This window comes from Pholis gunnellus (assembly GCF_910591455.1).
Source record: "Pholis gunnellus genome assembly, chromosome: 12".
Classification (NCBI taxonomy): domain Eukaryota; kingdom Metazoa; phylum Chordata; class Actinopteri; order Perciformes; family Pholidae; genus Pholis; species Pholis gunnellus.
This window is the reverse complement of record NC_136539.1, coordinates 10468656-10482833: the sequence shown is the minus strand read 5'-3', so window position 1 is coordinate 10482833 and position 14178 is coordinate 10468656. Positions and strand designations below refer to the sequence as shown.

The window sequence follows — 14178 nt, the reverse complement described above, 5'->3', positions numbered from 1 at the left end:
CATAAAAATGAGTCTGTTGTGTGTGTGAAACCACCACATTAACTCTTTGACTTACCATCTCTGCCGTCTCTGCCAGGTGATCGTGGTTTGAGAGGGCCATCCGGGGATAAGCCTCACATCTCCCCCCAGGTGATTGATAACATGAAGGGAGCCAAGGGCGACCACGGAAAATATGGAAATAAAGGTTTTACCGGACCGAGAGGTGAGCAGCTACAATCCCATATCAGTCACTCTTTCCTTCTCGCCTCCTCTGTCCTCTCACGCCTCACTTCCTCACTTCCTACTCTGTTCCACAGGTATTAAGGGTTTCCCCGGTGTGCCGGGCTACGGGGGAGCTCATGGTCTTCCTGGAGACCCCAGCAATAAGAAAGGTTACCATGGAGATACAGGTGCAGAGGGGTTGCCGGGGATGAAAGGAATGCCCGGCCTAACTGGAAATCGAGGAATTACTGGTTTTGTGGGAATGCAAGGCAACACGGTGAGCAGAGCCATACTGTCAGTCCATGTTGATTATTCTGCATTAAAGAGCAGTTTACCGTTTACCGGTCAAGGGGACTTAAACTCAGCTTTTATAAACAGTTGTATAATGTCTTCTCTAGCTCTTAAGGGAGTTTTACAAACGGCAGAAGGACAAAGTTAACGACAAAGAGACAGATATTTACCTCAGGAGTTGGTAGAGACCAAAAAAGAGCTAAAAACGAGTGAATACTGGACTTATGTTTGCTCGGTAGCCAGACACATGGTGTTTAAGTAGGTGTTAAACATTCAGTGAGGGTCTAAAATTGATGAGTTGCAAAATAGAAAAGGTTGGACACAGTGATCTGAAGATATCCTGACCTCTTCAATTTGAACATTCTTTTCGTTTCCTTACTTTATGAAAATGCAATACTAAATTGCTGAAGTATCCCTTTAAGTCTACAACTTGCGATTATGGCACTCACTCTGCCATTGTTTGTGTAATGTTTCGTAGCTACAAATAAATACATCTCAAATTGCAACATCTCATGAAAACATGATATAGTCTATTGATAAATCAATTGCTCATTTGTTTTCAGGGAGTTAAAGGAAGTCCTGGTGCCTACGGAGCATCAGGAGACAAAGGAAGGAGGGGACTCAAAGGTACCGCCTCAAACTCAAACTCCAGACGGATGGAGATCTGGGTACTAATTATAAAGTGATTGTGATGAAAATTTTGATTACAGGTGAGAAAGGCCCGCGCATAGACCTTCCAGGAACCACCGGAGTGAGAGGAGAGCATGGTCTTCCAGGAGATCTAGGTACAAACATGAGTTCATACAGCTTTTGTTTCTTCTCTTCTGGTGTTGATCGGCACCACTGAACAATTAGAGGCTCATTTGTGGGTGATATGAGATGTTTGATACCTCCTTTACAGGCCAGAAAGGTTTAATTGGACAAATAGGCGACAGTGGTTCATCTGGTTTTGATGGAATCGAAGGGAAAAGGGGAGAGCCAGGTGATCCAGGAGTAGGAGGGTACCCAGGTAAGAGACTCCCATTCACGTCCCTTATTTAATGGTATACTGGACATTGTAGCAGAATTACATTGCAACTTTTACACAACATTTTTGTTTCCTGCAGGCTCTGATGGGCAAAAGGGAACTCCTGGTAACCAAGGTCTGAAAGGCTTTGCTGGACACTCTGGAAAAGATGGACTTCCCGGTTTTCCTGGCTTCGCAGGAAGCAAAGGTAACATAACCAGACCAGCATCTTCTCTTTCTTTCACTTTCAACTACATACTTGTTGTCCACCATGTTCCTCCATCTGAACTATGCAAATGTGTGCAGGTTTCCCTGGCCTGAAGGGACTTTATGGCTTACATGGACTGAAAGGACAAAAGGGTGTCCCAGGAACACCAGGTATTCAACCCAATGCATAAAAACAATCTCTCTGTGCATTTTTAAAGATACTGTTTCATACAGATTACGTACAGCTTAAAGGCCCTAAAATGTATTTAAACCACATGTGGTTTAATCAAATTTGATGCATCTATACAGTCCTCATGTAGCAGCATGGGCTTTTTGAGTGTTAAACTCTGAAGAAATAATAGCTAAGTATGTTTGTGTAATTGGTAAACTCAATCAATGTATATTTCTACGTTTTTCACTACATCAAGTGCAGTAGAAACCATGTCTCATTTTTTTCTGTTACGTAAAGACCTGAGGAGTTAGACAAATGTTTACTGTTCATATTTTAATCAGGTCTGGATACCACTGGACCAGCTGGGGAACCAGGAGGCAAAGGAGAGAAGGGAAAGGGTGGCGACCCCAACAGCCAGCCAGGTGTTCCTGGCATAGCGGGTTTGAAAGGCTTCCATGGACCTCCAGGTTAGCCATTACTCCATACTCTTTCTACATTAATATGGCGTCTCAGAAACCTGCTGAGCTCTCAATAAAAGTACCAGTGATGCACGGCAACACGTAACATACGTATGTAGTTATTGGGTTTCGCCATCTTAAGACTTGAAACAATCCCATGTTTTACTTGTTCAGGTGACCGTGGTCAACCTGGACTGCCAGGATTGCGCGGCCCCGAAGGACCAAGCGGGACACCAGACAGACCAGGACGAGGTGGTGACCCTGGTTCTATAGGACCTAAGGGGTACCAAGGTGAGAAGATACAGTGGGGTCAAAGAAGGCCATTGTTAAAAGAACCAGAGCTTAATCTCTCTCCCCTTTCATCTTTTTGGTACACATTTTATAGTATGGTTGTGACTGAAATCACTCACTTCTTAAAAAGGCAAATTAGTGATTAAAACCAAGAACTCATATTCAGTGAGTAAATATTTTACTAAGTGTAAAATAGCCTTTTTTTTTTTTAAACCTGCGTCTGAAATAAGGCGGCCTTAAGGTGAGAGAAGCAGGTTTGTGGCTGGAGGGTTGGCAGTTAAATTCCTGCTCAGATGGGAAAATCTGGGAATAGCAGCAGTTATAGTGGTAGTTGTGTCAATGGCAACAGCAACTGTAGTAGTGTTCACATTATCAGTAGGAACTGTATTTGAATATAACTCACAGTAGCTGGAGAATAAATAAAGGGAAGTATCGTGTTTTGGCAAGAATCTGGTAATGCGATACATATCGTGGTACAGGGGTTACGATTCAATATATTGCAATACTGTAGACAAAGGGAGGTATTACAAGTTAAAAAAATCTATTGATTAAATTTACATGATACAATGTTTTTGAGAATTGATACAGTATCAATAAACATAATATCGCAATACTCAAGTGTATCAATATTTTCTACACCCCTAGAAAGTACCATTTTCAGCATTAAGAAAGTTTAAAATTCATAATTGAAGTAATCAAAGAACTGAACTGTCACTTCAGACTTGGTGTTGATTTGATATACTAACTATATTTGTTAATTCTAAACAATTTGTTTCTCAGGTTTCCCTGGAGCCAGAGGAATTCCTGGTGTAGATGCCACTCTTGGTGAAAAGGGTGTACATGGATCAGGTGGGTTTCCTGGAGTCCCTGGTACGAAAGGATTCAAAGGAAACCAAGGTTCATTTGGATACAGGGGGCCAAATGGTGTTTCTGGGAAGAAAGGTAAGCATGAATTGTTGGATCTTTTCAAGAATAAACCTTTAACCGTGGCTTGTGTTCAAATGACAAGTGAAATGTTTGCAGTAGCACATCTTCAACTCCCATCATTGTGTCAGGCCGTGGATGATTATTATGAAGATGATGATTTCTAGTTGGAGCAAATAATCAATAACAAAGATAATGTGATATCGTCGCTTGAGACGTAATATCACAGTATTCTCTCATGATAAGTTAGCAATAATGTATCACTTATTGCTGCAGACCTTTTAACACCATACCTATACTAATGGCTGTCAGTTCAGTTGAGTTAACATTATTGCCAGAACAACAACTGCTATTAGGATCTTGCCTTGGTGAGTTTACAGTGCAGGACAACATTCAACGCAGCATACTAATAAAATCATGTATCTAAAATATGATGAGGTAGAAAATATAGTATACATTTCACAGTTTTACAATTTGAACAGTCAAATAAGCTAAACTTGTCAGAATGCTTAAAATACCACAAATAGTGTGCTGCAAGAAGTCCTAAAACCTGAGTCATCATTTTTGCACTTCCGTTTTCCTCATCTCAAATTCAACGGGTATTTTGAATGTGTTTTTGGTTAGATGCCAGCACTCTACTATTGCAAAGAAAACAATGAGCTAAAAAGAAAATGTACCTTAAAGAGCCAAATTTGGAAGTAATACATGCTTTGCTGGCATTCAACTGATAACTATGTCTGGGCCTGTAATATTGTGCACCTGTCTGCAGCTTGATAATAGGATCACCAGCTACGATCTGTGTACTACAATCATGATATCCTTTTCACAGGAGTCAAAGGAGAGCAAGGAGTAATGGGAGTTCCTGGTGTTATTGGTGTGAAGGGAGGAAGAGGGCCAAATGGTCCAAAAGGAAGCACTGGACCTCAAGGTAAATTGTACACTTATGTACTCCTATAACGTACAGACTGCTAACTCGTTACCAGACGTGTGCTTTTTATGTTTTTTTGTCCGATTCATTACGTGATCTTTCTGTGCTGCAGGTTCTCATGGGGTTCCAGGAAACCAGGGTCGTCCTCCCATTCCCATCAGAATTTCAGGAGAAAGGGGCCCAGGAGGACCATATGGTATCCAAGGACCAAAGGGGTTCAAAGGGGATCCAGGGCCACATGGCCCCCCTGGTGATGCAGGTTTGTTGTTCTAATCAAACATTTTGTTGTTGAGCATCCCTAAAAAATGTCCGGCTTTGCTCTGCGTTAAAACAAATTGGAGAGCATCCAAAGAATGAAATGTTCAAATGAAGGCTGTAATATATGTAAATAATAAGGTAATTATTCAACTATAGCAAGTCTTTTGGGCTGATATCTACATGAGTGATAATGGTTCAAAATGGTGTAAAATTAAAAAGTCGTAAATAACTAATAATTAGGTTTTAATACCTGTTAAATATAAATGCTCCTGGCCATTCAAATTAAAGCATAAAACACGAATATCGTGCATCATTTAGTATGACATGTCATTATATATCCTCTTTCTGTACAGGTTTCGTAGGACCCAGTGGACAGAAGGGCATGCCTGGGATTAGTGGTCGACCAGGAACACCTGGATTTCGTGGAGAGTATGGAAAAGTGGGCCACCCCGGCCTGCAGGGCATGGAAGGTGCGTATGACACTGTGGGGCAGACTCGGATTAGGGTTAATAAACCTGGATTAAAAGATTTAAAGTAGGTGGAGACTCCTAAGCAGGGAACCAGTTACCAAGACGGTGTTGTTGTTATTCTTTGTGAGAGTCGGTTTAGTGACTAAATAAGCATTACAAGCATTAAGCTGGGGACTAAAGAGTTCCTCAAGGTCTGTTTATATCATTATGTAATTATTTTAGCGGCGATGGTTTGACTGAAGCTATGACAGCATTAGAGCCACATGCATGTCAAATCTGACTCGCATGATAGATATTGTAACCGTGTTACACAGTGCTGCGTGTATCAGGTGTGTACTGTACGAGCATGAATGAATGCATTATATAGTTGATAATTAGTTCATTCCTCAATAGGTCACCGCGGAAACCCTGGTACCCGCGGGCTACCCGGTATGCCGGGCCGCAGCGTCAGCGTGGGTTACTTGCTGGTGAAACACAGCCAATCAGAACAGACACCCATGTGTCCTGTGGGTATGTCTAAACTGTGGGACGGCTACAGCCTGCTGTACTTTGAGGGCCAGGAAAAGGCCCACAACCAGGATCTTGGTAAGTGAGAGTGAGCTACGGCGTATGCCAGTGTGAGCTTGTTACAGTGCGGCCCTGTCAGGACAGACATTGTGATCCAATGAACCAGAACACATTCCAGAGCAATCGGCCTCATCACATCTCGCTGCTGGCAGAGTTAGATGAGGGGAAATCTAGACCAGCCGGTGTCCTCACTCTTATATTTCACATTTCAAATTGAGCTTTAATGGCATGATGGGGCTGTAAAAAAGAGAAAGTGACCTTTTGAAATCTTCTGTCCTATAAATATACATGACAGATGACAGAAAAGGACAGACTTGCTTTTCATTAACACTATCTCACGGTCATCTCTTGTGTACTGAGGCAGTGCTAGCAGTGTTCTCAGTTGTGAGCAGCTCATTTCCACTGCTGGTCCTCACATCTTAAACGTCTAACTCGATTGGGTGTTCCAGTTCAGGCCTGCTTGACTTTCCATCAGTGTAATCACATTTAGTCTCTAAATGAATAAACCATGCACGAGAGGCAGAACAACAGCTAAATGGAGAACTTATTTGTGAAGCTCTGCTTTATATTTCACCTTCTTTCACTAAATGTGAGAAATTCTAAAAAACTGAAAATGAATCAGGAGAAATGTAATCCCCGCTCTCGTTTCAGTGCTGCTTCTTCCACAGGTAAAACACGAAAGATAGACAGAAAGTACTTTGTTTAGGATAAAATACGTCCTCCCATTTCTTCTAAAGCAAGACTATGTAACTTTTAAAAGAAGAAAAAACTGAATTCATACGTTATATTATGCACCCTCTGGGTTTCAGGTTTTTTTTCTGCTCCAGCTTGACTTGGCCTGGTATGACCTGTAGTTCATGGTGGGCAATGTTAGCTAATGTTTAGGTAGATGTTGCTGGATAATTGACGTTACTGAGTCAGTTAAATTACTTTTTTCTTCTTCTCTACTGTTTTACGCCACATGTTAGCATTTGCCATTTTCTCACATATGGCACAGTGTCTGCTAGGTTGTTAAGAAATTGAGAAATCTTCTTTTCTCTCTCATCTGTTTTGAATGTTTAATCATGTCAGTCTTATTTAATGCCATTTATTCATTGTGTACTTTGTGTGTGTATGAAATGTGTATAATTTGGTTGTTTGTCCTTTGCAGGTTTGGCTGGCTCCTGCCTCTCACGGTTCAACAGCATGCCCTTCCTGTACTGCAATCCTGGAGACATTTGCTACTACGCCAGCAGAAATGATAAGTCCTACTGGCTGTCGACAACTGCTCCTCTTCCCATGATGCCTGTAGAAGAGGAAGAGGTCAAACCGTATATCAGCCGCTGCTCAGTATGCGAAGCTCCATCAGTTGCCATCGCGATCCACAGCCAGGACATCACCATCCCACAGTGTCCCGCTGGCTGGCGCAGCCTGTGGATCGGTTACTCTTTCATCATGGTGAGTTCTGGTCTTCCTAGATAAATGTGTTTAAATGGCTATGTGCGGGATTTTAAGCGTCATTATCATTTTATTGTCAAATTGTGTGACCTTGATGCAAATACCATAACAAAAGATGTATAGGCACTATGTGTTTTCCCTTTACTAATGATGGCTACTAGTATTCAGTTGTAAAAACTGCTCTGGAGTAGCTTTGGGAAATATAAAAACATCTTGTATTGGAGACTAGAACTCCTGCGTTACAAACTGGCAATGTGGAGACCGAGAGATGCGAGTGTTTTCCAGACAGGGAGCGTCTCATGAAAAGGCCCTGTCAAGTTTCAGTGTAGGATGTGTAGGAAGTGTAGGATGCTATGAGTACTAGATTGTTGGTGGACCCATTCAGGCTTACATCTCTCAATACAACCATTGCCCCTTGTTCCAAAGAGGTCGCCACTTTTCCTCCTACCCTCCATTGTTCTACAGGATTTTGTTTCCTATTTTTCATTATTTTGGGCTACATTGTCTGCCATTCCAAGAAACTCAAGCAATATGTCTTTGCACCATAAAGCAATCGAACATATTAGGTGTAAAATCAGACCTGATGACAGTCAGTGTAGTTTCTCGGGCAAGGCTGGCGATATTCTATGAAAAATACAAAACTAACGATGCATTTGTCCGTCTCTTATTTCGCTCTGATTTTCCTACTCTTTCTGTGGCACTAAGATCCAGCCTATTCATTCCTACCGTTAAAAAACGGGTCACAAATACATATTTTTCTTTACAAACAGGAGTACATTTTTTAATTTGTGTGCTGAGGATTTGGCGTGCTAGTATTTATGGCAGCAGGATGATGTGGTATTGTGGTCTTTTTTTATAGGATTTGTTGACAAAAAGAAAAAACACAATATCACATTATCAATAAACATATCCTCTAAAGTGTTACATGTAACCAAATACTCTTGTGTACGTTTGATTTTCACTCCTTCCTCATTTCTTCCCCTCTCACCTTGTTCTCCGCAGCACACAGCAGCAGGAAACGAAGGCGGAGGTCAGTCCTTGTCGTCGCCCGGCTCTTGCCTGGAGGACTTCCGCACAACACCCTTCATTGAGTGTAACGGGGCCAAAGGCACATGCCACTACTTCGCTAACAAGAACAGCTTCTGGCTAACCTCCGTAGATCAGTCGTTCCACACAGCGCCGGCATCAGAGACGCTCAAAGCAGGCCAGCTCCTGTCACGCATCAGCCGCTGCCAGGTCTGCATGAAGAACTTGTGAGGGACACACAAACAAGTTGTTGCATTGACGGTGGTCTAGTGTCGTCTTGCTATCCGTGTACTAAACCAAACAAAGGGGGATCTGAAATACCGGTTCAAATCAATGTAAAACTTTCCCGCCGAGCCACAGAGCTCAGATATGCAACGACTGTGATGCCTCGAGCTTTGAGTCAAATGTCCCACTGTAGATAAAAACAAGAGAAGCCCCGTAATGAAGTCAACAGCTTTATGGGAGATCAAGTATTTTTGTGTTAAATGTGGATTGGTGCTTACTGTTTAACTTATTACCTCAGCTACGATGACACATTGTAAACCATCAGACCGTACACTACAGCTGAACCAAAGACGCCCATGTGTGTGCATGCACTGCTTTAGTTTAGATGTGTTTTATTGTTTCGGGTATACAGCCCACCATAAACCACTAACACTGCTTCTCAGCCCGCTGAAGAATGCGTCTTGAACAATCGTTGGTTGATACCATTGACAGTATTATCCTTTTATTCAATTGCTCTTAAAAAAAACCTGTTTTTATAACAAGACAGTCTTTTCAAGCTGTTCATCCGTTTTATGCATTTATCAACTATTGCTAAATCTCCTGTAACTCTTCATTTTTCATACGCCATTATGTTCACACAATGCACTGATTCTGTTTGTATTTATACCCGCTGAATGAAGTGGACTCATGTCCGTAGGAGTTCAAACATGTCTTATCTAATGCTACTCATGTCACACTCATTTTCCTTTACAAATCTACTAATTATTGAACTGCCAACAGGACAGAATGTAAACAGCTCGGATCAAAGTTCTAACTTTGCTGCCGTCACTGATCCTGAATATTTTACACTATTTAGAAAGTAGGTCAAATCTTCTACTTTACCTACATTCGCTCATTTGATTAGGCTGGGAATATACTTACAATTAACTGTAATGATATTTTGGTAATTTTCATAACATAATTATTTCATTGGATTGTAAAGATTAAATGTTTGTTGTACTTCTGATTGTGTTGTTTTACTCTCACAATCTAAAACCAATCTGGCAGAACAGAAGGACTGTAAAATAAAAATCTTTATTATGACAGCGTATTTAAAAATTCAATCGGTATAGCAACTATTTACACTCATTGAAAAGTTCCAAATGTGCCTTAAAGATATAAAGATCTGTATTAACGATAGTAACAGAGCTTAAAAGGAAACATGATTTGTTGAAACCTTAAAAAACAACTATAATAAACACATTGCAATGTGCCACATAACAATTAGTGATGTTAAATTTGTGACATTCTCATTCGAAAACATTAATGAAAAGCAGTGATTGATTTCTTATGCGTGTTATTTGATCACAGACACATTTTTGGGAGATTAGTGTGGTTTCAGTTGTGGTGGTGGAAGCTTTCAAAGCGTAGCGTGATGACGTAACACACGTTTATTTCCCCTCCTATAAATGTTAGCAGACACTATAAACACTAGCTGCTTTTTCTGACAGAATCAGCAATGTGTGTTTGTGTCACCGGGAGTTCATTAATGCCATCGGGTCCCGGTCCAGAGAAACAAGTAGTACCATCACAGTGTGTGGTGTGCAGATTGTCCTTTGTTAGAAACGAGTCTCTGCTGGTAGCAGCCTCTAGCAGCAGGCAGACCTGGCCCGCTTGTTGCTGGCCCCCCTGCACTCCTCCAGGTCCACCGTAGGAGACTCCTGGTTCTCATTTCTCTTCCTCAGGATGCAAGGCAGCACCAGATCAAACAACGCCTCAAACAGAGTGTCCACGTTGTAGCCCGTCTTGGCGCTCGTCTCGAAGCACATCTTCTCGGCGGGCAGGCTGCTCTTCTCCTCCAGGCCCTTGTAGCGCAGTATTCTCCCATAAAACGCGGCCGCATCTTCGGGGGTGACCTGCTTGTGTAGCGTCATCCCAGAGAGGGAAGCAGGGGAGGCCGGGGGCGTGGGGCAACCGGACGGCACCGGTGGTTCCGTCCTCTCCTCCTCGCACTCCTCAGACGCCACATTCGAGTCCGGAGACAGCTGGGCTTTAGGGTCCGTGAGATCGGCCTTGTTGCCCACCAGAGCGTAAATGCAGTCATGGTTGGCGGTGTCGGTCAGGGACAGGAAGCGCTCCTCCAGCTCCGCTAGGCTCTGCCAGTTGGTGACGTCATACGTGAGGATGACAGCGGCGGCGCCTCTACAGTACATTGAGCCCAACCCGTGGAACTGTTCGCGACCTGAGGAGACAGAGAGAGAGAGGTCAGAAGTGTCCGACTCGACTCGAACCCCTTAACAAACACACAGACTTAGAAACAGCCATATTGAGTGAACAGCACCGCAGAAGGACACGCAGCACAGAGAGAGAAGTTGTGCAAGACAGTCAGCAGTTTGAAAACAGAAACAACCTTTGTTGGTGAAATATGCAGTATTCTTGAAAGGGCACATTGTGTGTGAATACTTTGCCACAGGGGGCATCTCCTGGATAATACTCAGTGCCAGTTCATCGAGCACACCTAACTTTGATTATTTTGTGAATTTACTGAATGTTTTGTCCAGAAAATGTGGAAAAATCAATAATGTTTAAGTATCTTCAAAGTCCTTGTTTTGTCCTAACAATAATCCAAACTCTAAATATATTGAGTTTATTATTATACATGAACTCAACGTATTTGACAAGCTGGAAACAGATTTGTTGGACTTTTTTTTTTTTGCTTGAAATAATTGGAAAGATTAATTCTGATTAATTCTATGTCAGTCGACTACTTGATTAATGAACTAATCATTTCAGCTATACTGCTATCTAAGAGTGCATTCACTACACTAGTTCACCTCAAATGCCTCCTGGAACACATCAGAGTACACTGAAGATATATTATTATACATACTATTGACTCAGTCCTCTTTGTGCATCTGGAAATGAATATTGTTTGTAAGTTTGCAAAGTCTAGGTTAAAGCATGGGGAGTCAGGTCTTCCCTTACCAACCCTGTCATGTGACTACTAAGAGAAACAGGAACAAGGTATGTGGCTTTTAAATTAAACTGAAAAGCGGCATTATCACTGGGAAACAGACTGTTTTCACTGTGCGGAGCCAAACATCTGACAGGTTTTTGTATGCAACCCGTATAACTGCCAAAGCTTTATGGCCGACGCTGACAGGTCTGCAACAGCAGCGTTGGAAGTGACTCAGCGCTGATCCGGCATTTCTCCACCACAGTGACTAAATAAAACGAACACAAGAGCCTCCCGTCAGAGGTCATGGAGTTAAGGGAACACAGGCAGGAAATGGCTTACTGGTGACATGGTCGGCCTTTCCTTATCTCTGTGGCTCACCAACTCTACGCTTGTGCAGCGCGTATTTACCCAAGAGGGTTTATTGTAATTCATGTTGACACAATACTGGAATGTAGTGCAGTCATGAGCGTATTCATCAGCAGTGACTGGATGAATCACCAACATGTTCCTGGCATAGCGAACATAAATCCCCAAATTTAAGAGAAAATAAGTTATTGTGACCCTCGGGGCCAATTAGGGACAGAAGTTTGTATGTTTAAATATTATATGTACTCAATATTACAGTAATATAAACAAACTGGGTCTGTGTATAGTAAATCTTCCAGGCAAATTAACAGTATTCTACAACAAAGACAAGACTGCAAATGGTGTTAGTGTACCAAGTAATCGTCTCACGTAGTGCAGAAACAAATAGACGATATTCTAATGAGTTAGACAACTAAATCTAAACCAAGTGGAATAGTTTACTCTGTTAGCCCAACAGCTGACTTCACATAAAAGGTGTTTTCCTTCCGTTTCATTTCATCATTTAAAGTTCACCAGAGTGGTTTTCTGCAAATCCCTGAAAACTAATTTGTTAACAGCATTTTAAGATGAATTTGATTGATCTAACAGAATAAGGCCCTTTGCAGTTTGTCTGTTGTCGTGTAGGCTGCAGCGCATGTAAACAAGACGTTTAGATGTTTTAGTAACACTGCCCTGTGTAGAGGCTTTCCAGTGTTAGATTAAATTAATTTAGAATGGCCTGTTTTCTGTGAAATCATGAGCAGTGATTGTTATTTCTGAAGCCTCTCTGTCGGGCAGCTGTTCACTGATTAAAAGAGGCTAAAGGTGTCCGACTGTGTGAGCGTACTCAGATGACAATAGCTTTGATTGGATCAGTATTGAGCAATATGGCGCAAGATAAGGCACCCAGTGATTTGATTGTGTTGATCAGCAAACAGGAAACACAGTGTGAAGTGACTGATTATACGTAACACGACATATATTTTAATAAACAGTATTAAGGTCTCTGCAGAATAATAAGCGGGAGTGTGTGGGTGATTTTAAAGGCATCAAATGCATTTAAGCATATAAGAACCAACTAAAACTGGAACAAACTCAAGTGTAACTCTTTCCAATTCAGGAATTTTTAATTTATTCTACATTATATCAAGATTGCAGACACATTTTTATCACAAATTACCAGAGCCAAAAGGGACGAGCTGCCAGAACCTAAATTATTAAATTTGTAATGATATAAAAATTAAACGGATATGAAATTTGCTTGATCAAAATGATCAAAAAATGTCATGTTTGACTACGTGACCAACAGACTTATTTATAAGTTGATTCAATGTTTTTAAACAATATATTGGGTCGATTGTGTCATATATTGTTTTACATTTTACTTTTGACTTTTACTTGTCAATAACATTGGGCTGATACAACTAAACGTTATGTTAATGATTACAGGTTATGGCCAGAAGATAACTTCATTATCAGCATAAAATCAAGTCTGATACATTCAGCATTGTTTAAAAACATTTTTAAAAGTTGTCTTTAGGGTTATTTTAACTTAAGTGTGTTTGACTATCAGCATGGTTTTTTTTTCACCTGAAAAGCTTTAATTATGCGAGGCTTCATAAAGCATGGTATAGTTATTAGTTACAACACTCAATCTCTAACGTTAGTTAGCAGAGTGTTAACGGTTCTGACTGAGCGGTCACATGCTCGTGATTGCCTCAGGTGGTGGGATCACGCGTTATCAGGTAAACAAAGTTAAATAAACTGAAGACATTAAATTAAATAGTGGAGAGAAAAAGAAAAGTCTGAAGATAAATAAACGACGGAGGTATTACCAGCGGTGTCCCATATTGAGATATTGTAAGGTCCCCACTGTTTGAGGAAAAACGCCCCTCCAACGGTGCTGATGGTGTCTTTGAATCTCCTCTCCGTGTACCTGTGGAGCAGCGACGTCTTGCCCACGTTCATGTCTCCCAGGAGAACCACTTTGACGTCGGGCTTCTTCATCTTCCACACTTCGGGCATGTTGCAGAGTCGTCGGGTCCCGCAGCAGGGGCGCTCTTCCGTCCCTCTCTTTTGTCCGTGGGGGAAGAAACTCGCTCTAGCTCGTCAACTTAATGTCAGGTTGGCCGCGAATTCCCCAGACCAACGCCATTTCATGAACTGGAGTTAATTTGTGACAGTGTCTGTCCAACGCTGGCTCCTCTCCATCTGGTGTCTGACTCCGAACTTCGAAAAGTGACTGAGGTGAAACCGGAAGTAGGTGAGGAGTGGACCGCGAGGGTCTGTGCCCTGAGCTACGCCTTTTAGGTTCAGCTACCGGCAGGCTATGTAGTGTACCCTTGTGTTACCGCCCCCAGATGTCTACCATGTTTTAGTTTTTTATTATCACATAAAAAAACAACACACAATTTAGAGAACAAAATGGGGGCAT

At 41.7% G+C, this 14178-nt stretch overlaps 2 protein-coding genes across 4 annotated transcripts in view; one reads left to right on the top strand and one right to left on the bottom strand.

Annotated features, from left to right (window-relative positions):
• The window catches only part of col4a2 (collagen, type IV, alpha 2), a 58411-nt gene extending 48867 nt beyond the window's left edge, over positions 1-9544 (top strand). For all 3 annotated transcript variants that reach the window (XM_079170084.1, XM_079170082.1, XM_079170083.1), the window contains 16 exons: positions 77-202; positions 297-478; positions 1056-1119; positions 1203-1277; positions 1394-1501; positions 1599-1706; positions 1805-1876; positions 2219-2344; positions 2510-2626; positions 3407-3568; positions 4380-4478; positions 4591-4737; positions 5090-5206; positions 5600-5791; positions 6924-7210; positions 8213-9544. In XM_079170084.1, the coding sequence (XP_079026210.1) occupies positions 77-202; positions 297-478; positions 1056-1119; positions 1203-1277; positions 1394-1501; positions 1599-1706; positions 1805-1876; positions 2219-2344; positions 2510-2626; positions 3407-3568; positions 4380-4478; positions 4591-4737; positions 5090-5206; positions 5600-5791; positions 6924-7210; positions 8213-8467 (2237 nt within the window). In that variant the 3' untranslated portion in view covers positions 8468-9544. The remainder of the gene's footprint in view (positions 1-76; positions 203-296; positions 479-1055; positions 1120-1202; positions 1278-1393; positions 1502-1598; positions 1707-1804; positions 1877-2218; positions 2345-2509; positions 2627-3406; positions 3569-4379; positions 4479-4590; positions 4738-5089; positions 5207-5599; positions 5792-6923; positions 7211-8212) is intronic.
• rab20 (RAB20, member RAS oncogene family) lies at positions 9517-13986 on the bottom strand. Its single transcript, XM_079170085.1, has 2 exons — positions 13580-13986; positions 9517-10682 (listed from the first exon to the last, which is right to left on the bottom strand). The coding sequence occupies exons 1-2, from the start codon at positions 13767-13769 to the stop codon at positions 10090-10092; spliced, it is 783 nt and encodes a 260-aa protein (XP_079026211.1). The 5' UTR covers positions 13770-13986; the 3' UTR covers positions 9517-10089.
• Between the last annotated feature and the right edge of the window lie 192 nt (positions 13987-14178).